Here is a 19,778-nt window from a genome sequence, read left to right on the forward strand (position 1 = left end):
AAGAACAATAATTGACTGTCACAAGGGATTATGACCTGATAATCGCAATGCAGAAAAAATGATTTGCAGCCGATTGTTGGCTAAGTATATGAAGTCCAATTGTTTTTCTTCCTTGAAGAGGGAATTCTTGGTGATTCACTACTCTTGAAAGGCAAATTTTTGCAGATGGTATCCTGTACTCAGCCATTAGCCTCATTGGGAGTCTTTTGAGCAAAGCATGCCTTGAGGGTAAGATCTACCATCGGCAATAGTGTGTTCCTTGAGGATCTTATTACGAGCTTCAATATCTTCTCTTGGTATACTTGTATAAAGCGTTCAAGCGACCCTTGTTCTTCTCAAAGTTATCCGACGGGGATCTCTCACTTTCGTCTTGAATTCGTTCGGGTTAAGGAATTTCAAGAATTCAGGATGTTCAGCAGCGTGATGGGCCAAAATTCCTCTATTCAAAGGGGAGTAGGTAATGATGGGGATCTGACGCTTAGAAGCTTCTTCAAAACTCCCAATAGGAAGAAATATCCTCTGGAAACAAAGAGATCTATCCAGCGGCAGCTTTCTTCGCAGACGCAGCCCACTTAACTAATACAGCTACGAGCAAGATTGCCACTCATAGTTCTTTCGTAAACTTAAGTTACAGTCTTCAATTGGAACATTAGGATCACAGGGGTAAAAAAACCTATAGGAATACAAGTCTTACAGATAACAATAATAAGACAGCAGCAAGGTATTCAGAGACCTATCAAAGATTCTTAGATATGCTGTGAATTAATGAATTTGATAAAGAGTTTGACGGCTGCTGATAATACCATCACCGGTTTTGCAGAAAAATATGCGAGCCCGCTTGTCATATTTCATCAGAATTTGCAATTTTTTCAATCTCTTTGAGATTATTGAAGCTCAATAAAGACGCTTGATGATTCCTATAGAGGTGAAGGAAGGAAGGAGACGAATCTGTCTTTGGCACTAACCCCCGCACCAGTTGTAGGGCGCACGGCGGGCCTCGCACCCCCCCCCCACTGCGAACTTGAAAAAGTATCACATTGAAGTCTCCATCCACTATGCCCCAGAATTCGACTGTTGAATGCAACGTTCAAGTACACCGGTGATGACTGGGCCATGGGGAAAATGCTAGTCGACTCGACGATGGCAAGTTCAAGGAGGGGAAATGATGGGCAAGATACAGGAAGCGTTGGTACTAGGATCCACTGGGTCCAGAGATAAATCCGGATGGTAGTCAATTTAGAAGAGGTTTTTCAATACGAGCTTCAGTCAGTGGTGTATACAACTCCAACAAAACACGTATAGTTAACCAGTCAGGAATGTTAGGTCCGGATTTGGGCCATATTCCGTATGTAGGACACCTCCTCTTTTTTAATTGCCCAATAGTGGGCACTCCGCAAACATTTAAAATTTCCAAACCTTGCAATTATCAGAAATATCACTCTAGAAATCCAAATGGTCCCCCATATTGACAAAAACAGCAAAGACGGCGACATCAACTACAGGCTGCCATCGTCGTTCCCAATTGGCCCAAACTTCACTCGCTACGAGCATAACCCAATTCTTAAGCCTGACCCTGCCAATGACTTTGAGAGTGCCTATTTGTATAACGCCAGTGCCATTGTTGTGGACGACAAGGTGTTTTTGCTCTACCGCGCCCAGAACGCCGCCAAAGTATCCACAGTGGGATTGGCGTGGCTGACCGACGGGTACAGCTTCACCCGACACCACCAGCCGGTTCTCTACCCGACCGAGCCATGGGAGACAGGTGGTGGGTGCGAGGACCCCCGGATTACAAGAGATCCTATCTCCAAGTTGTTCATCCTCACATACACCGCGTACGACACCAAGACAGCCCGCTTGTGCGTTGCGCTGTCCGAAGACTTGCTCACTTGGCAAAAGTACCCTCCTGTCGTGCAACCTGACTCCAGCTGGAACGACATTGAAATCGACTCCGATGGTAACCAGTTAATTAGACAAGCTTGGCTGAAGTCAGGTGCCATATTCACCGAGCGCCACCGTGATGGTAAGTACTACATGATATGGGGGGATAGTGCGTTCCATTTGGCCGTCAGTGACGACTTGAAAATATGGAAACCCACTTCCAACAATTTGGCTGCCAACCGGTTTGCGCAGGGGGTCTTCGCCTGGGAAAACCGATTGATCGAACCGGGTCCCGCTCCCATAAAAATCGACTACAGAGACAGCCACAGCACCAAGAACCACTACGTGTTGTTCTACAATGCCGCCACCACCGGCGGCGGCCTGTTTGCCAAAAACACATATAGTATTTCGCAAATGTTGGTCGACTATGATGACATTGCCAAAGGACCAGTGGCTCGGTTGGAGAAGCCATTCTTGGTACCCAACGCCGCCAATGAGATCGAGGGACAGGTCAACCGCGTGGTGTTCACCGAAGGGTTGGTGCAATTCCACGGAAAATGGTTTCTCTATTTCGGCCAGGGCGACTCCGAGTTGGGCGTGGCCACCTGCGATGTATAGAAAATGCACGAGAGCGCACCCCAGATTTTTTTCCCGCCTCCTAACAACAAACCACCAATATGGAACCTTTTCGAGCGGACGTCCCGGTAAACTTGAGTTCGCCAGTACGTATAGCCTTATTAGGTGGTGCTAAGACCGGCAAAACCTCGATTCTCTCCAAACTTATCCACAATATCTACACAGATACATACTATCCCACCGTACAAACAAACTCCATGCTCTTCACTTACACACCCGAATCCGATACCAGCCGTGTGGTGCTTGGAGCTGCCGGTGAGATTCCCCTGCAGGTAGCCGCCAACGTTGAATTGAGTCCGGTCTTGAAAAAACTCCGCAAACCACCTTTATCGCTCAAGAAAAGTCGAACGGTGAGCGACTCGGCAGGTGCCGATATTGTGATTTTGAACGATTCCCAATACTACCGCAGCTTCAACTACAAGGCAGACAAACGCCCGAAGCACCCCACCGTGACTCCCATCCTCGTAGAGGCGATCGACACCCCAGCGTATAAGTCAGACTTCATTCCGTTCCTTGAGTCTTCGCTTTACACCAATCTTGATAAAGACGTGCTAAAGAACCTTGCTAACGAGCCGCGGCGGCACGTGCTGACGTTGCCGCTACTTGTGGCAAGTGGTGCCGGCGAGTTGAACGGCTCGGTCGATGGCTACTTTTATGTGTACAGTGCTATACCCTCATACAGCCCCCCGCTGTATGATGACTATAGCAAACCCGATTCCACTCCTGGCGACGACAGCTTGACGGTGCTCCACAAAATTAAAACGTCCATCGACGAGGCCTGGAAAGAATACTACACCTATAAGCTGAAATGGGAGGAAGGGAAGGAAGCAGACATTTATTCGGTTAAAACCGCCATTAAGAACTTCCTTTCGAGCAAGAACTTCCAAGAAGAGGAGTCCAAAAAATTCAAAAAGAGGGGCTACCATACCAACTTGCTTCCGATTCCCACAGACCCTGCCGACCTGGACTGTCCGCCACCCATCTGGATTATCTGCACCCATGGTAGTAGTCCCTTGGCATCACCTAAGCTGATTGAGAATGGCCGCAAAACTGCTGCCGAATGGGGATGCGGATTTATTTGCTTAGACATCAAAGACGCTTCCATCGACTACGTAGTTGCCCTTATGATTCGGGAGATAGTTGAGCGCAAGCGACTCCAGCAACTTCGTGAACAAACCTCTAAGAACTGAGCTATTTATATCTCTTTTGTCAATACATTCTTTTGCATCTTTCTCTGCGCGACTCGGATAAGATAACATTTAAAAAACCGTCATTCCACAATCTTGAGTGCATTATGGATGAGGGACCAAAAGGCCTCGGCAAGAAACCCCCGGCCCGATGTCCCATGTGTCTACGACCTGAGTATCACACAAATCACGACCTCATCTGTGAGAACTGCCATCATGATAAACTAGAAGCCCTAAGAAACTCGTGTGTGGAGACCGAGACTGCAAACAAGGATTACCGAGACGACATAAACCGGGTATTTGACATCAGTCAAAGCATCAGAACCGCCACACCACCACAACTGGGCCTTTACTCCAAACAGTCGATGTCATCTATCAAAGTGATTTCATTGCAATTGCTCAAAAGAGACTTAATTAACAAGTCAATCAAGATTAATAACATTAATAAGTCCACCCTGTCTGTGCAACAAAAGGTCATACATCTCAACGAGCAAATTGTCGATAAAGAGCAAGAAACGAAGTTGCAATTGCTGAGTTTCGTGGCTGCAAATGACAAAATGGTGCAAAGCTACCAGAACCAAATCAGCAAGGTAAACCTAATGATCATGGAGATTCAAAGGGAAAAGATTGTTCAGATTGAAAAGCAGGCCATACAAATTGAATACAATCATTTCAATGTCTTGAAGGAGATTGCATTTGGATCTAAACCATCCACCACCTACATCTCCAAATTGAAGAGCCTGTCGGGTGTTCTACTATTCAACCAGCCGGTCATAAATATAAATGATTTTTTCCAACTTCACAACAAGCTCTTCCAGTTGAACGGCTTCTTTGAAAACCTAATCCGACTACAGGTCCATTTAGTGGAGATATTTGATGGTGAGGTCTTGAAGTTGCCATACATTCAGGAACTCAAGTGCTATTTACCAGATACTGACTTCTATGATTTGGTGCAACAGAAGGAGAATTTTATGATTAATGGGGGTGAGCCAGATCTGGAACCCGATGGTAAGGATGCGGTCCAGACTATTGATATCAATGACCTTCTGCCGGCAGAATCTGAGAAGATAGTCAAGTTGGGAAATACCATAAAACTCCCGCTTTCATCGAAAACCATCAACAACCAGTTACGAAGAGCTAGTATGGCCAGAGCCCAATCTCTCCTGGTACTGCCAGAAGCCCCTGCACCAGAGAAGGTAGATTTCCAATCCCCACCACTTTCCGAGAAAGCCAAGGATAGAAGACCTCTGCTCAAAGCTCATTTATCTGGGAAAAAAGTAGTGATTGTGCCCTACAAGATACTCACCAAGCCTCTCACCAAGCTCACGTCCAAAGAATACTTGAAGTTCTTGCTGATTATAGTAAAAATCTTAGTGAACTTTAAAGTTGTTTTTGCATTTACAATTGACATGATTCCCAAGAACCAGGGAATTTCACATACACTTGCAAGTACCATAAATCAAATTCGGAACGGCATATCTACAGACGATAAAGATCTATCCTCTTATAACTTTGATAAGATCATTCAAAAGGTCATCCTGCTAAACGAATATTTCGAGTACAAGTTGGCACTGCTACAACATCGACAGACAACGCTGCCTAGTCATCTAGAATCATTCACCACCCATAGTACCAGCAACAGCATCTTGCAAACCAATGGACTTGGAAACAGCGTAGACAATAATTCCTCTGGTTCAAGTTCAATTGCACATTCTTCGGTAGCGTCATTTGTGCAAAATTCAGAAGAATTGAGAGAAATAAAGCAATTGGCCAATACCGGCTTCAAGAATAACCAACTTGGGTTTAGGACCATGTACAAAAATCTATTTAAGGAGTCTCGTGGCCATACTTCTGTTCACAAGGATGGAAAAGAGATTTATGGGACTTTCAGCGAAAGCAACACGTTATCATCCGAGGCAGCACCGGAGATGCCTCACGTGACACAACGGGACCTTGACTCCGAGGCTGGCTTGAAGGAAATAATGCAAGATGTGCACCAATTGATGGTGAGCGGGCTGAGCCGAAACCCTAATCGGAGCAGTCCGAGGGACCAAACGCTGCCATTGGGAGCTCAAACTCTCAATATGATGGCCCAGTCCAAAGTAAAACTCGATGATTGGGACGTGGTAAGCAAAATGTATGAATAGCAGGTAAATACACCATAAATAGGATATACACTATGGGATGAGCAGCGTATAATTGGAACTGGAATGCGGGTATATTTGGGACTGCTGCACACGGGATTTCGCACCTCGTTGAAATTTTGAGAATTGAGCTCGATACCGAAACCTCAATCTCGAAACCCCTTATCACAGTTGTTCAACACCCCAATTGCAATGTTATCCAACAAAGAATTATTCGAGTTAAACAAGAAGGCCGTCACCGAAGGCTTTAACATTAAACCAAGAGTAAACTACAATACTGTTGGGGGTGTTAATGGTCCATTGGTGATTTTGGACGATGTCAAGTTTCCTCGTTATAATGAAATTGTTAATTTAACTTTACCTGATGGTACCGTGAGAGCTGGTCAAGTCTTGGAAGTCAGGGGTAGCAAGGCCATTGTGCAAGTGTTTGAAGGTACTTCAGGTATTGATGTTAAGAAGACCAGGGTGGAATTTACTGGTAAAAGTATGAGAATCCCTGTGTCGGAGGATATGTTGGGAAGAATCTTTGATGGTTCTGGTAGACCAATCGACAAAGGTCCAAAGATCTTTGCCGAAGATTACTTGGACATCAATGGATCTCCAATCAATCCATATGCTCGTATTTACCCAGAAGAAATGATTTCCACCGGTATTTCTGCTATCGACACCATGAATTCTATTGCTAGAGGTCAAAAGATTCCAATTTTTTCTGCTTCGGGTTTACCTCATAATGAAATTGCTGCTCAGATTTGTAGACAAGCTGGTTTGGTTAGACCTACCAAGGATGTTCATGATGGACATGAAGACAATTTCTCGATTGTTTTTGCTGCCATGGGGGCCAATTTGGAAACCTCAAGATTTTTCAAACAAGATTTCGAAGAAAATGGATCTTTGGAAAGAACCACTTTGTTCTTAAACTTGGCTAATGATCCAACCATTGAAAGAATCATTACCCCTCGTTTGGCCTTGACCACTGCTGAATATTTGGCTTATCAAACCGAGAGACATGTTTTGACAATCTTGACCGATATGTCTTCTTATGCTGATGCTTTGAGAGAAGTTTCTGCTGCTAGAGAAGAAGTTCCTGGTAGAAGAGGTTACCCAGGGTATATGTATACCGATTTGTCTACCATCTACGAAAGAGCTGGTAGAGTTGATGGTAGAAACGGTTCCATTACTCAAATTCCTATTTTGTCCATGCCTAACGATGATATTACTCACCCTATTCCTGATTTAACTGGTTATATTACTGAAGGGCAAATCTTCGTTGATCGTCAATTGAGTAACAAGGGTATTTACCCCCCAATTAATGTGTTGCCTTCGTTGTCTCGTTTGATGAAGTCAGCTATTGGTGAAGGTATGACTAGAAAGGATCATGGTGATGTTTCTAATCAATTGTATGCCAAATATGCCATTGGTAGAGATGCTGCATCCATGAAGGCCGTTGTGGGTGAAGATGCTTTGTCTACTGAAGATAAATTGTCGTTGGAGTTCTTGGAGAAGTTTGAGAAGAATTTTATTGCCCAAGGTGCTTATGAAAACAGAACTGTTTTTGAATCGTTAGACTTGGCTTGGTCTTTATTGAGAATCTACCCCAAGGAAATGTTGAACAGAATTAGTCCAAAGATTTTGGCTGAGTTCTATGAAAGGGAAAGAGAACAAGAGGATGAGGATGATGAAGATGAAGAAGCGAAAACCGCTGATAAATCCCACGACTTGATTGACGCTTGAGGCTATTTAGAACAAAGTTGACAGTTATCATCTCATTACATCTCTATTATTACAATAGACACAGTTCACTTTTAGTTCACCCCTTTTATTACAAAAGAATATTTTACTTTATATTTTTGTCATTAATACACTACAAAAATCTTTTCATTGACATGCTTCAAATTATTAATTCTGAACTCAATAGGGTTCTCTATATATACAATTATTGTTTACAATTTAGATTGAGCATTGGCAGCAGCTTGTTCTCTCTTGGTGTTACCAATAAAGTTAATGGCAGAACCTGCTTTGAAGAAGTCAACTTGATCCTTGGACATCGTGTGCTTGCACAAGATTTCAAACTCACCAGAGCCATCTTTCTTAGTGACCTTCATTCTTAAAGTACCACCGTTGTTACCGTCTTTGGCCATCATGTCTACTAAGTCAATAGTAGTTAACAAGTCACCAGCGACGATTTTATCGTAGTCAGCTTCATCGGCAAATGTCAATGGTAACATACCTTGTTTCTTCAAGTTAGTTTCGTGAATTCTAGCAAATGATTTGACCAAAATGATTGAACCACCCAAGAATCTTGGAGATAATGCTGCATGTTCTCTGGCAGAACCTTCACCATAGTTGTGTTCAGCAACAACTATCCAAGGTCTTCCATCTTCTTTCCATTTCATCATTAATTCAGGAATTCCATATTTGTCACCGTTTAAATCATAAGCAGTATTCACCTCACCAGTTTCCTTATTGACGGCTCCAATCAAGGTATTGTAGGAAATATTTTCCAAGTGACCCTTGTATTTCAACCATGCCCCTGCAGCAGAAATGTGATCAGTGGTACATTTACCTTCCACCTTAACCAATACATTGGTACTTAATTCTTCACCAGACCATGCTTTGAAAGGTTCCAAGATTTGTAATCTATCAGAAGTTGGCGAGACACTGACAGAAACATCTGGCTGTGGTTGAGGATTTGGATCAGGGTAGAACTCTTTTCTTCCTGGGATAAACCCTTGGTATGGTAATTCTTCGCCTACAGGAGGCTCGAATTTGAACTCCTTGCCGTTGTCCATTTTGATCGAGTCAGTGACAGGATTGAAGTCCATGTCTCCCGAGTAGATCATGGCTGTGACCATGTCTGGCGAGGTCAAAAAGTTCATAGTGTTTCTGTTACCATCGTTTCTGGCTCTGAAGTTTCTGTTGAAAGAGGTGAAGATAGCATTACTTTCGTTGGAAGTTTTGGAAATATCACCTCTGTCCCATTGACCGATACAAGGACCGCAAGCATTAGCCAACACAATTGCTCCATTCTTTTCAAACGTCTCGATTAAACCATCTCTTTCGATAGTAGCTCTGATTTGCTCTGAACCAGGAGTCACAAAAAATGGAATCTTTGGTCTTAAACCCACAGCTTCGGCCTGTCTCATGAGGGAGGCAGCTCTACTCATATCTTGGTACGAAGAGTTGGTACAAGAACCAATCAAACCAGCAGACACTTTTCCAGGCCAACTTTCTTTCCTTGCGGTTTCGCCAAATTGTGAAATGGGAGTAGACAAATCGGGAGTGAAAGGACCGTTGACATGAGGTTCCAATTCCGACAAGTTGATTTCAATCACCTTGTCGTATTCGGCACCGGCATCGGCGGTCAAGAAGTTGAATTTGCTGTTGGCAATGTCTGCCAAATCTGCAATTGGGCCTCTGTTCGTTTGGTGCAAGTAACGACGATGAGCATCTTGGTATGGGAAAGTGGAGGTGGTGGCTCCGATTTCAGCTCCCATGTTACAGATGGTGGCCATACCGGTGCAAGACAAGGTTTGGACACCCTCACCAAAGTATTCAACAATGAACCCAGTTCCACCTCTGACCGTTAAAACTCCAGCCAACTTGGTGATAACATCTTTAGGAGATGACCAGCCAGACAATTGACCCGTCAACTTGACTCCCAATACACGAGGAGCTTTCAACTCCCAAGGAGTTCCCGTTAACGCATCGACCGCATCGGCACCACCCACTCCGATGGCAATGGCACCAAGACCACCAGCATTAGGAGTATGAGAGTCGGTACCAAGCATCATTAAACCAGGAACAGAGAAGTTCTCTAATACAATCTGGTGGATGATACCCGAACCAGGACCCCAAAACTGGATACCATACTTTTCTCCACAACTTTGAAGGAAATCAAATACTTCCTTATTGGTGGCTATAGAAGCGATTAAATCGTCATCAGCTCCTTCTTTCCCGACGATCAAATGGTCACAGTGAATAGATGCCGGCACCGCTGTGTTTGGCATGCCACATGTCATAAACTGCAATAAAGCGGTTTGGGCTGATGCATCTTGCATAGCGACTCTGTCAGGATTTAACTTAAGGTAGATCTGACCTCTGATGTTAGCCAAGTCACCACCAGTGGAACCCAAGCTTTCTTCGGGGTCACAAAGATGCGAATATAAGATTTTTTCGGCCAACGTTAAAGGCTTGTTGCCAACGATCTGTGAGACTTTGTTCAAGTTATGGATTAACTTTTCATAAGGTGGAGCTCTGGATTTGTATTCTTCAGGAACCACAAATGCCCCGGTAACTGATGCCAGGGTTGCCAAGGTTCTTGCATATTCAAGATGTCTGAGGCTTCTTAGCGAAGTTCTAGCTCTCAACATACTGCTCTAAGATAGGATTTTTCAATGAGAATTGATTTCAATGAGAATTGATTCACATCGAGCGCGGCCGACCAATGGAAAAGTCCGCGAAACTGCTTACAAGGGAAGAATCTTGTAGATTATGACTCAAAGCGCACTTTGGCTCATCGTGACACAAAACCGAGAGAGCCCTTCTGGCGCACCGCCTACACCCTCCGGCCCGGTACCGGATGCGTCTAGCTCAAGATATAATACATAATCGTTATTACATAGTATACATAGTGGTATACATAGCTAAATGGTATTCAATTGTTTTCACGGGGCTGGATCACGCAACTCAACTTCCAGGCCCGATCCTCCTCTTTCTTGTTCAATTGGCATACCTTCCATATTTCTAAAAGAATGAGCTCTTGCATGCATGACACTGGGATGATGGTGTAATCATCACCTTCTCCTGAGGGAGTAGGCCTGTCGTACCCGATTTGTAAACTTTCGATATCGGCGATGATCCTTGCGGTTTTCAAGTACTTGTCAATATTGATCAATTTCTTGTTCAAGAAGTCATTTGCTTGTCTGAATTTTGGATTACCATCAGTAACAAACGTCAAATCTTGCAAGAAAAGAGAAAAGTAAGGAACGGTGGGAATATTGTACTCATTGGCCACCAAGAAGTTTCTTAATTTGGCTCTGTACACTCTGTAATTTTTATCTGGATGAATAATGCCTGATAAATATTCGTGTAATTCCTTGTACTTGTCGGACAAATCACTCCATAATTTGGAAATTCGGGTGATTAGATGTGATTGTAAGGAAGTGATAATGGCTGCCAATGAGTTGAAATTTCTCAAGTAAAGACATGAAATGGCCACTTTCAACCATGTCTTGACAATGTTCAATCTCATTTTGTGGTTGATCTTAGGTTGCAAAACCGATTCAATCACGTAACCCGAAAGACAATTGGTGAACAATATCGATTGTCTTACGTGTGGGGCCAACTTCAAATGAGCTCTTTTGGAAGTGTAATTGTCATTAAGAAGCTCCTCTGGTTTGATGGAACAAAAGATAGTTGATTCAATCAATGTCAATTGTTTAGCAAGCTCTAACCCATTAAAGTCCAATAAGTTGGGTCTATAATTGGACAACACCCAGCTTTGGTCACATGCCTCGTACCAGTTTGGAATAAGGGTTTTAATGTCCATGGGAATAAAGATCTTGGGGTTGATATAGTTGTTGGGGCACCAGCCGTTCCCTATAATGGCTCTGTACGTTAAAATCAACTTCTCAATAGTAGAGATGTTGGCCTTCGTTAACAAGGAGCTGGAAGAAGATGTCTGATTGCCAATACCCAATGGTAACGACAAGTTTATCGACTTGAGGGACGTGGAAGTAGAAGAGTTGGTGTTGATTTTACTCAATTCGTAGCCATCCACCATCGAATACCTAGCAGTGATATCATTGGTAGCTTCAGTGAGAGAGTTCTTTCTGTTCAACCGGGTAGCCGTGATACTCCTGGTAACTAATTGCTTACCTTGCCTTTGTTTTTTCGCTTGTTTTTGATCTTCTGTTACAGGTTTGGAAAACAACCGAGAGGCCACTTCCAACAACTTCATCGAGTCCAATGGCAAAAACTGGGAGATTCCTTCGTTGAAGAAGTTAATCAAGGTAGGTAATAGTGAATAGTCCAACTCGTGGTTCCAGTAACTCTCCAACCACAATTGAAACATCTTCGAGATTAATCTTCTTCTGTTCTTGATCTTCAACTCCAAGTTGATGTTATTATCTCCCGGTACCTTGGCGTACGAGTTAGACATGTCAAATCTGGAGATCAACTCCTCGATCAAATCTGGCCCTGATGCAAAGCTTCTGAAACAAATGAAAAACGTGGAAACAAAAAAATATTCAGGAGGGGTGTTTTCATTAGTCAAGGTGTACACTAATCCTCTAAAAGATGCTCCCAACAAATTACCTCTCGCATCGACGAGTAACTCATTTTCCATCTTCAAGTCGTCAGCAGTCGACTCCGTGTGAGTGAACTTGGCGAATTCCTTATCTTTGCTGAATTCGCCATCGATGTCTGTCAACAATACATCATGTAACAATCCAGCCCCACCAGGAGTTATCCCCAATTCACCAGTTTTACCGAATCTCATCATGGAGAAACGGTTACTGGCATTTCTGGCAGTTGGTTTCATGGTTCTCAATTGACGGTTTCTAATAGTATTAGACTCGGCAATACCAAGACTACATCTTCTAATGAACTCTGACGGCTCGATTCTCATTTCAGCATAGTCTGGGTATGATCTTTGAGCGTTCAACTTGAAGTTTCCAGTGATCTCAAGTAATCTTCTAATCGATGAAACAGTGCCTCCAATAGCCCTCATCATCTTAGAAGCGATCTGGATCAACTCACCCCCTTCGTGGGTATAAAAGTATTCTGTATTTGAAAGGTTGGATTTCTTAGATTCCACATGGTATCTTTGATCATCAATTGTTTCATTCAAGGTCTTCACTACTAAGCTTTTAACTGCTGTTACCAAGTCACTCACCAAAGACAACAATGAGTCCAATGAGTTATCCAAATCAGCAGGCTTTTCAGAAGAGAAGTCCGATCCAGTTTTGGATATAAACAACAATTCCCTTAAAAGTAAGATGATTTGGTGAGTTAAAGTCTCTAGAAGATCACATCCCACTGAATTATGTTCAATCAAGTCCAATCGTCCAACAATCATGCCCAAGTATGAATATAAGACGCCATTAATTTCTGTAACTCTTTGTTTGGCCAAAGGAGGAGTATCCAATAGCTTATAGCTGTTCATGTCGTTCTGCAACTTTTTTTCACTTTCCTTCTTGATGATTTGTTTGCTTTCAATGGACCACAATTGCAAGAATGCTATGGCTCTTCTTACGACCTGGAATACCATCAAAGTTAACACCTCGATCTTATAATAATCAGACGTTCCTTTGAAGTCATTTGCCTTCTTCATAAGATTATACCAATCAGCCAATAAGATCTTTCTAGCTTTTCTCACGATTGGTCTCTTGGTGACAATTTCGTTAGACCTGGATAAACAGTCGGTTTCTTGTAAAAGGACCCGGACACCATCTCTAATGGAGTTAACCACTCGTATAGAAAAGGTATATTTACCCTTCCGAGTCTTGTGAGAAAGAGGATTCACCAAAAACCTTCCACAAGCATTGAATAACGGTTTGAGGAAATGGTTATTTGGAATTCTACCCTCGTCTATCTCATCGTCCACATCATCTGAATCGTCGTAGTCGTCATTTCCATCGTCAATAGCAAATTTAAAGTAGTTCATTGGAACCCAGCCTCTTTGCAACGATTCTATTAAAGTCACCTCACCCCATCCGGACTCGTCAATCGTGTGCACCACGGCCATATCGTCCTTTTCGAAAGGTAAGCAGATAGAAGCATCGGCCTTCGATTGCAAAGTCGAAGAGTCAAAAGGATGCAAAGCTCGGACAAAAAGAGAAGAAAGATCTTCATCTTCTGCACTGGCATCAGTGTCAGTTTTTGTTTGGCTCGTGTCAGTTCCCACCGTTTTACTGTCATCTGTGAAACTGGATTTGGGCTCTTCGGTGTAAGTAATGTTCAAGCCAGGAGTCAGGTTTAAGTGTTCTTCAGAATGGTATGGCTTTACAAGGTCACCTCTGACAGGAACGTCGTCATTGTAGATAGCAATAGATTGGTTTCTGATGATCTTCAATGGCACAGGCTTTGTGTTGGACAAGCTGTAGGAACTTTTGGAAACCGGTTGTTTGTTGAAGTAGAAGTTATTGGAATCCTGAGAGACCGACTCATTGTCGGGCAAAGTCTGCGAAAAGTCGTTATTCTCGTTACTTATGAGACTCGATCGGTTGCTGATGGTGCTGACGTCCGACTCGTCGGGCCTAATGACCGAATTCTCTCTCACGAGTTCTCTATGGTCGTCCATATCGTCTTCCCCATCGTACTCATTGTCACTGATGGCCAACGTCTCGTTGATCTTGTTGTAGTATACACTGGTTCTGTTGTGGGCAGCACTGGCTTCGTTGTAACTGGTTCTGACGTTATTGGTGAACTTATTCATAAATCGTTGAGAGTCGTTGGATGAGTTGTTATTTGAGGTCTGAAGCGTGGTCGATAACCGCTTGAACTTCAGGCTCATATTCTGCTGGGGAAGGTAGTTGAGATCGAGGTGGCCGGTGCTCTCGCTGTGGAATATCGGGTTATTGCCCAATATCGGGGTTTGGTCTTCAAGAATGTCACCATATGTATCTGGCTGTGGAAGCTTGGGAGTGGCATCGTCATCTTCGTAGTCGTACATAATGGCGTCGCTGGACGCGACGTGGCCCATCACGGCCGTAGAATCGGTGATATCATTGAGGTCTTCGGTGCTGTCGTTACGCAATAACGAGCGGTTGATGGATGTAAAGCTCGGGTTGCTTTCATTGAACTGTTCGGAGGCCGTCTCGTAGAGGTGGTACTGCTCATCACCAGTGGTATCTTCGTCTTCTTCAAGAATTGGCTGTTCCGAAGTCTGGAACCCTGCTTCTGACTCTAATTGAGAGTACACCGATGAGGTGGTACTAAAATGGGCACTGTTGGTATCAGGTGCCCCTGGAGGTTTCACCGGATTACTGTACATGTATAAGGTGGTTGATATGCTGTAGAGTATCTAATCAGGGGATATCAGCATAGAAAGCAAAAAAAACAGTTGGCTTTTGTAGAAAATAACGTTCCCTCCTGAACACAGCTAGTTCGTTGATCTAAAAAAAAAGACCTCCTACCGCAACGCGAGGCGCGTTTGGGACGAATATGAGCGTAATCAGGGAAAAACAAACAACCTGTTGCACCAAATTAGACACGTCTACCGTAAGCAGTATGGGAGGCGATATGTGGGAATAAGCGATACGAGAGAATTCGGGTCCACAGCCATCGACTAAGCTATCGACTCGTGGACCCGACTAATTATACTAATTACTTTACCGCTTTAGGGGCCGATGCCAATATACTATGCACGGCTGATGTGGATGAAAGCGCCTGGGAAGCTGTAATACAATGGAATGTTGTGGTTTGGGGTTCGAGGTCTTGGGGGTCCATTTTCTAGATTCGTGTTGCATAAGATGACTTTGAGAAAAGGGGCAACTTTAATCCCTAAAATATCCATGTTGTAAATCTCAGGTTTTCAGTTGATCCTTCGGTATTTGAACACCTTTAAACAAATATGCTCGGCAAATCAAGAATTGTACATGTTTTATTGTTAAGATATGTACGTGTCATGATGAAGTGAACATCGAGTCTATGCAGTATTTCAATGGATTTCGGATTTATCTCAAGCTGGTATCGACGTTGTCTACATTCTATTCCTAACCTCGCTACTGTATATAAGTTCCCAGTCAATTACTATTAGTGGCCTTGATAAAAGGATCGAGCCAGGCTTGTGTCGCGGGATGGTGTCAGAACTCGTCCAAGATAAATTAACTCACCAAAAATAATGAAGGATGCGAGGTTCGAACTCGCGCGGAGAACTCTCCAACAGATCTTAAGTCTGCCGCCTTAGACCACTCGGCCAACCCTCCTGAATAAGCTTGTATTTGGCAATGTCAGTATATGATGAAAAGTTATTGCATTATAGGCTTATTTGGAGTAAGTGTTGAATAAACATGGCACATCCAATTGTGAGAAGTATCAGGAGAATTCTTGAGGTAGCTACCTTTTAGTATACCATTAATGGGGTACTTTTCATAGTTCTACTGAAATTGCTAAATCGGGAAGTAAAAGGAACTTCTGAAACATGTGTGGTAGAATAAAGACCTACTAGGTTGTAGACGAGAAACATGAATTCAAGTATAGATGCACCAGAAATTTCCCCTCGTATTATCAATCAAGGGGATAATAGCGTATCAATCCGAAAACTGTCTGAGTTTACACCAAATCCAGCAATATTTCTACAGAGTTTGTTCAAATTATATTATCTATCCAAGTGTCTCTCCATAGGATTCTGGAATCAAGATCACCATATTGTCATATTCTTTAAAGGAGATTCCGAACATCCCAATTCTTCATCCGAAAATACTTTTAAAATAGTTTGTCGTTGCCGACTGTTTAGAGATTTCCAAGGCTGCAATCGCATCTTTCGCAGTAAGAAAAATTACCACATCTACCATCATGTCTTCGATTGTGTGTTGTACGTGTAAAACCACGTACAGCAACGATGAAATATCTAAGCACTTGAAACTCACACGTCACAAACAAGTCAAGTTTGAGCCGTTGGACGAAATTATTGAGTGTGAAAACTGTGATGATGATAACATTCATCAGTTACAGATTCTTCGTTATGGTTTGAGCGACATGGCCTTACTCTGTCAGCCTTGTTTAAACAAAGAAGAGAAACCATCTACTCAATACTCGTTATCCAACGGATCTTTATTCAAGAAAATCGACCAGTATTACAAGTTCAGAGATATCGAGTGCTATCTTTGTAAAAACAATCACCGTTTGAATGTGGGCCTCGCAAACGGTCAACAAGTTATTGTATGCGATAGGTGTATTCCCATTTACTCTGAGCAATATCCTAAGGTTAAGCTTTGCAGCGAGAGAGATGATACGTTTTTGACGGCTCTTCTTGGTATTACTGAGACATCCAAGACTCCCTCGAAGTTTAAAGGTAGAAGAAATACGATGAGAAGAGGCAAGAGAAAACCCATGACCCCCCAGGAGGAGAAAGAAGCACAAGAAAGAAGAGACCATTACTTTTCAAAGTTGAAAGAGTCGAAGGAACTTAAATCAGGTTCTATTGTGAAGGCAGTTGGAACTGTAGCATCTAAACCTTCAAGAGTGAATGATAAAAACGGAAAGAAAGGTGTGCCTAGTTCGAGGCCGCTGTCGAAATACAGCTCACAAAACTCGTCCAGATCGAATTCGAAGACGAGCAGTGCCAGGCAATCAAAAACTTCTAGTCCGGTTCCTTCTGGTGGGAAGGACTCGAAAGCTAGTGAATCTCATGTTGGAGGTCCTCCAAGAAATGGTGGAGATAAGGGTAAGAATGAGGAGTCAAAGCCCAAGGACAAGAAACTTGAGAAGTACGAGAAAAAGGGTCCCAAGACTTTTAGTGATAAAGAAACCCCCAAGAAGAAGATTTCTAGGAACGAGGACTCCAATGGAAAGGGACCTAGAAACGAGGACTCCAATGGAAAGGGACCTAGAAACGAAATCTCTAATAGAAAGGCACCCAAGAAATTCAACTCAGACAAAGCCCCCAAAAGAGACTCCTCGAACAAAGGACCCAAGAAGGAGAATTCGAATGACAAGAAGGGGCCTAGAAAGGACACCTCAAAAGAGAAGAAAGGGCCCTTGAAAGAGAATAATGCAAACGACAAGCCAAAAGTTTCAGACAAACTAGATCCCGATTTAAGCAAGTTGCCTAAGGGTATCGTTCAATATCAACCGTCTCCAGAACCCAAGCTTCGGTACGAATCCATGGACTCGTACTTTAGGGAAATGAGTTACAACCTTTTTCTCGAAGAGAAATTGAGTATGTCTGCAAGTCAAAACTTGTTTCTCGGTTCTGGAGATCTCACTCTTTCATGGTTTCAAGACAACGATAAGAAGAACAAACAGTACCATTTAGAAATCCCGTTGACCCAAGAGTTCAAGGATAAATACTTGAGCAAGAGGATCCAAAAGTTCAAGAAGAGCCCTTTTTCAGTTGACCAAATTATGTTCTTAGTGTGCAATGAGTGTGTACCTTGGTATGGTAAAGTGGTGTTATCAGAGACGAAGAAGGTAAAACGGTACGATATTTTAGAGGTGATTGTTGAGCAGTTCCCTTGGAATTACCAACCTTTGCCGATGAATATCAATATTAAACATCTCACCTTATTACCAGCATCCGTGTCTATATCCCGAGTGTTCTTGGCAATGTCGAGAATCGAAAATAAGAGATTCATTAGTATGTTGTTGGGAAACACTACCATTAGGCAGATTTCCTTCAACAATTACGTGAAGTTTTCAGACGAGTCCAAGTTCAACCAGTCACAGAAAGTGGCTTTACAGTCTGTGTTGAATAATTCTATAACCTTGTTGCAAGGGCCACCCGGTACCGGAAAGACATCCACCATTCACGAGATCATTTTACAACTTTTAAACAATCTCAATACTTACCCAGTGTTGGTTGTTGCAGCGTCGAACATTGCTATTGACAACATAGCTGAAAAGTTGATATCCACCCACGAACATCAGTTGCTTAGAATCGTCTCCATGGAGAAGGAACTGGATTACAATAAATCACACCCGTTGCACTCTATTTGTCTTCACCGGAAAATAGATGGTATGCTTCCAGAGTCGATGAAAGAAACTTTGGCCAAATTAAGAAGCCCTCGAGCCAGTGAGGTTAGTATCAACCAGTTTAGAAAAGTGAAAAGTAAGCAAGTGGGGTTGTCGAACCTCTTGATCACCCAAGCTAGAGTAATCTTCACTACCAGTGTGATGGCAGGTGGTAATCAATTGAAGTCTGTCAAAAAGTTCCCTGTGGTGATAATGGACGAATCCACCCAATCCTCCGAGGCCACTACCTTGATTCCGTTATCAATGCCTGGAGTCGACAAGTTTGTGTTTGTTGGAGACCAAAAGCAATTGAGCAGTTTCACCCAAGTATCCAACTTGTCGCTTTCGCTCTTTGAAAGAGTTCTTTTGAACGGAACATACCAAAAGCCACATATGTTAGACACCCAGTACAGAATGCACCCTCTGATTAGTGCATTCTCGAGACACAAGTTCTATAACGATCTCTTGAAGGATGGAATCACTGCTGAACAAAGAACAATGAATCTGATCGATAGACCGGTGATGTTCTGGGATACTCAAGGTAAGTGTTCAGAGGAGCGGGTTAGGATCAGAACCAGAGAAGACAATGGGTACACGTACTCGAACCCCGGAGAGATCTCCTATATCGTTGATATTCTTCAAAACTTGATCTATGATAAGCAGGTGGATAAGTCGACCATTGGTATCATTACTCCATATCGGGGACAAAGAGACTTGATATCCAAAGTATTGTCCGAAAACGAGCTCATCAACCCCACGAAAGAAGAGATCAAAGTGGACGTAGATAGAGATGATATTTACAATGACTCCAAACCCGTGACTATTCACACAGTTTCAGGAATCATGATAGCTTCTATCGATGCGTTCCAGGGTCGTGAAAAGGACTTTATTATCTTTTCGTGTGTGAGGTCCAACGACACCCGCAAAATCGGGTTCTTGAATGACGAGCGTAGACTTAATGTTGCCATCACCAGAGCTCGGTACGGACTTTTCCTTATTGGAGACCACCAAACATTGGACCAAGACCCGCTTTGGCACCAGTACTTGGACCATTTGGGCAGTCGCGAATTCATCAACCGCACCGATCTGGTGGCATTGTCCAGGTGAAGATTGATATTTATAGAACCCAGGGTTACAACCTTGGGTAATGTAGGGCTCGGGCCGAAATTATAGATTCGGTCACTATATACACAGTTCCTGCTTACGCACCTGATAGATTCAGACCCACAAGGAATACGGGTGCCATGATGTTTAT

The 19,778-nt window shown here is 43.1% G+C and overlaps 6 protein-coding genes and 1 non-coding gene across 7 annotated transcripts; 4 read left to right on the plus strand and 3 right to left on the minus strand. All coding sequences in view use genetic code 12, as the record gives it.

Annotated features, from left to right (window-relative positions):
• Positions 1-1,452: 1,452 nt before the first annotated feature.
• PSN45_003075 (uncharacterized protein) lies at positions 1,453-2,499 on the plus strand (the record flags this gene model as incomplete). The annotated part of the gene is made up of 1 exon (XM_006684823.2): positions 1,453-2,499. One exon carries the CDS (start codon positions 1,453-1,455, stop codon positions 2,497-2,499), a length of 1,047 nt encoding a protein of 348 aa, XP_006684886.1.
• A 59-nt stretch (positions 2,500-2,558) lies between these two features.
• On the plus strand, positions 2,559-3,707 carry PSN45_003076 (uncharacterized protein; the record flags this gene model as incomplete). Its single annotated transcript, XM_006684607.2, has 1 exon — positions 2,559-3,707. The coding sequence occupies one exon, from the start codon at positions 2,559-2,561 to the stop codon at positions 3,705-3,707; it is 1,149 nt and encodes a 382-aa protein (XP_006684670.1).
• Positions 3,708-3,811: 104 nt separating this feature from the next.
• PSN45_003077 (uncharacterized protein) lies at positions 3,812-7,579 on the plus strand (the record flags this gene model as incomplete). The annotated part of the gene is made up of 2 exons (XM_006684606.2): positions 3,812-5,830; positions 6,020-7,579. 2 exons carry the CDS (start codon positions 3,812-3,814, stop codon positions 7,577-7,579), a joined length of 3,579 nt encoding a protein of 1,192 aa, XP_006684669.2.
• Positions 7,580-7,788: 209 nt separating this feature from the next.
• On the minus strand, positions 7,789-10,218 carry ACO2 (aconitate hydratase; the record flags this gene model as incomplete). Its single annotated transcript, XM_006684604.1, has 1 exon — positions 7,789-10,218. The coding sequence occupies one exon, from the start codon at positions 10,216-10,218 to the stop codon at positions 7,789-7,791; it is 2,430 nt and encodes an 809-aa protein (XP_006684667.1).
• A 284-nt stretch (positions 10,219-10,502) lies between these two features.
• BUD5 (Ras guanine nucleotide exchange factor bud5) lies at positions 10,503-14,843 on the minus strand (the record flags this gene model as incomplete). The annotated part of the gene is made up of 1 exon (XM_066158008.1): positions 10,503-14,843. The coding sequence occupies one exon, from the start codon at positions 14,841-14,843 to the stop codon at positions 10,503-10,505; it is 4,341 nt and encodes a 1,446-aa protein (XP_066014105.1).
• Positions 14,844-15,693: 850 nt separating this feature from the next.
• Positions 15,694-15,777, minus strand: PSN45_003080. The gene has a single exon. It is a non-coding gene; the product is annotated as a tRNA-Leu (tRNA).
• Positions 15,778-16,366: 589 nt separating this feature from the next.
• On the plus strand, positions 16,367-19,630 carry PSN45_003081 (uncharacterized protein; the record flags this gene model as incomplete). The annotated part of the gene is made up of 1 exon (XM_066158009.1): positions 16,367-19,630. The coding sequence occupies one exon, from the start codon at positions 16,367-16,369 to the stop codon at positions 19,628-19,630; it is 3,264 nt and encodes a 1,087-aa protein (XP_066014106.1).
• Positions 19,631-19,778: the final 148 nt, after the last annotated feature.

Source organism: Yamadazyma tenuis, chromosome 4, assembly GCF_029203305.1.
Source record: "Yamadazyma tenuis chromosome 4, complete sequence".
NCBI classification, from domain to species: Eukaryota; Fungi; Ascomycota; class Pichiomycetes; order Serinales; family Debaryomycetaceae; genus Yamadazyma; species Yamadazyma tenuis.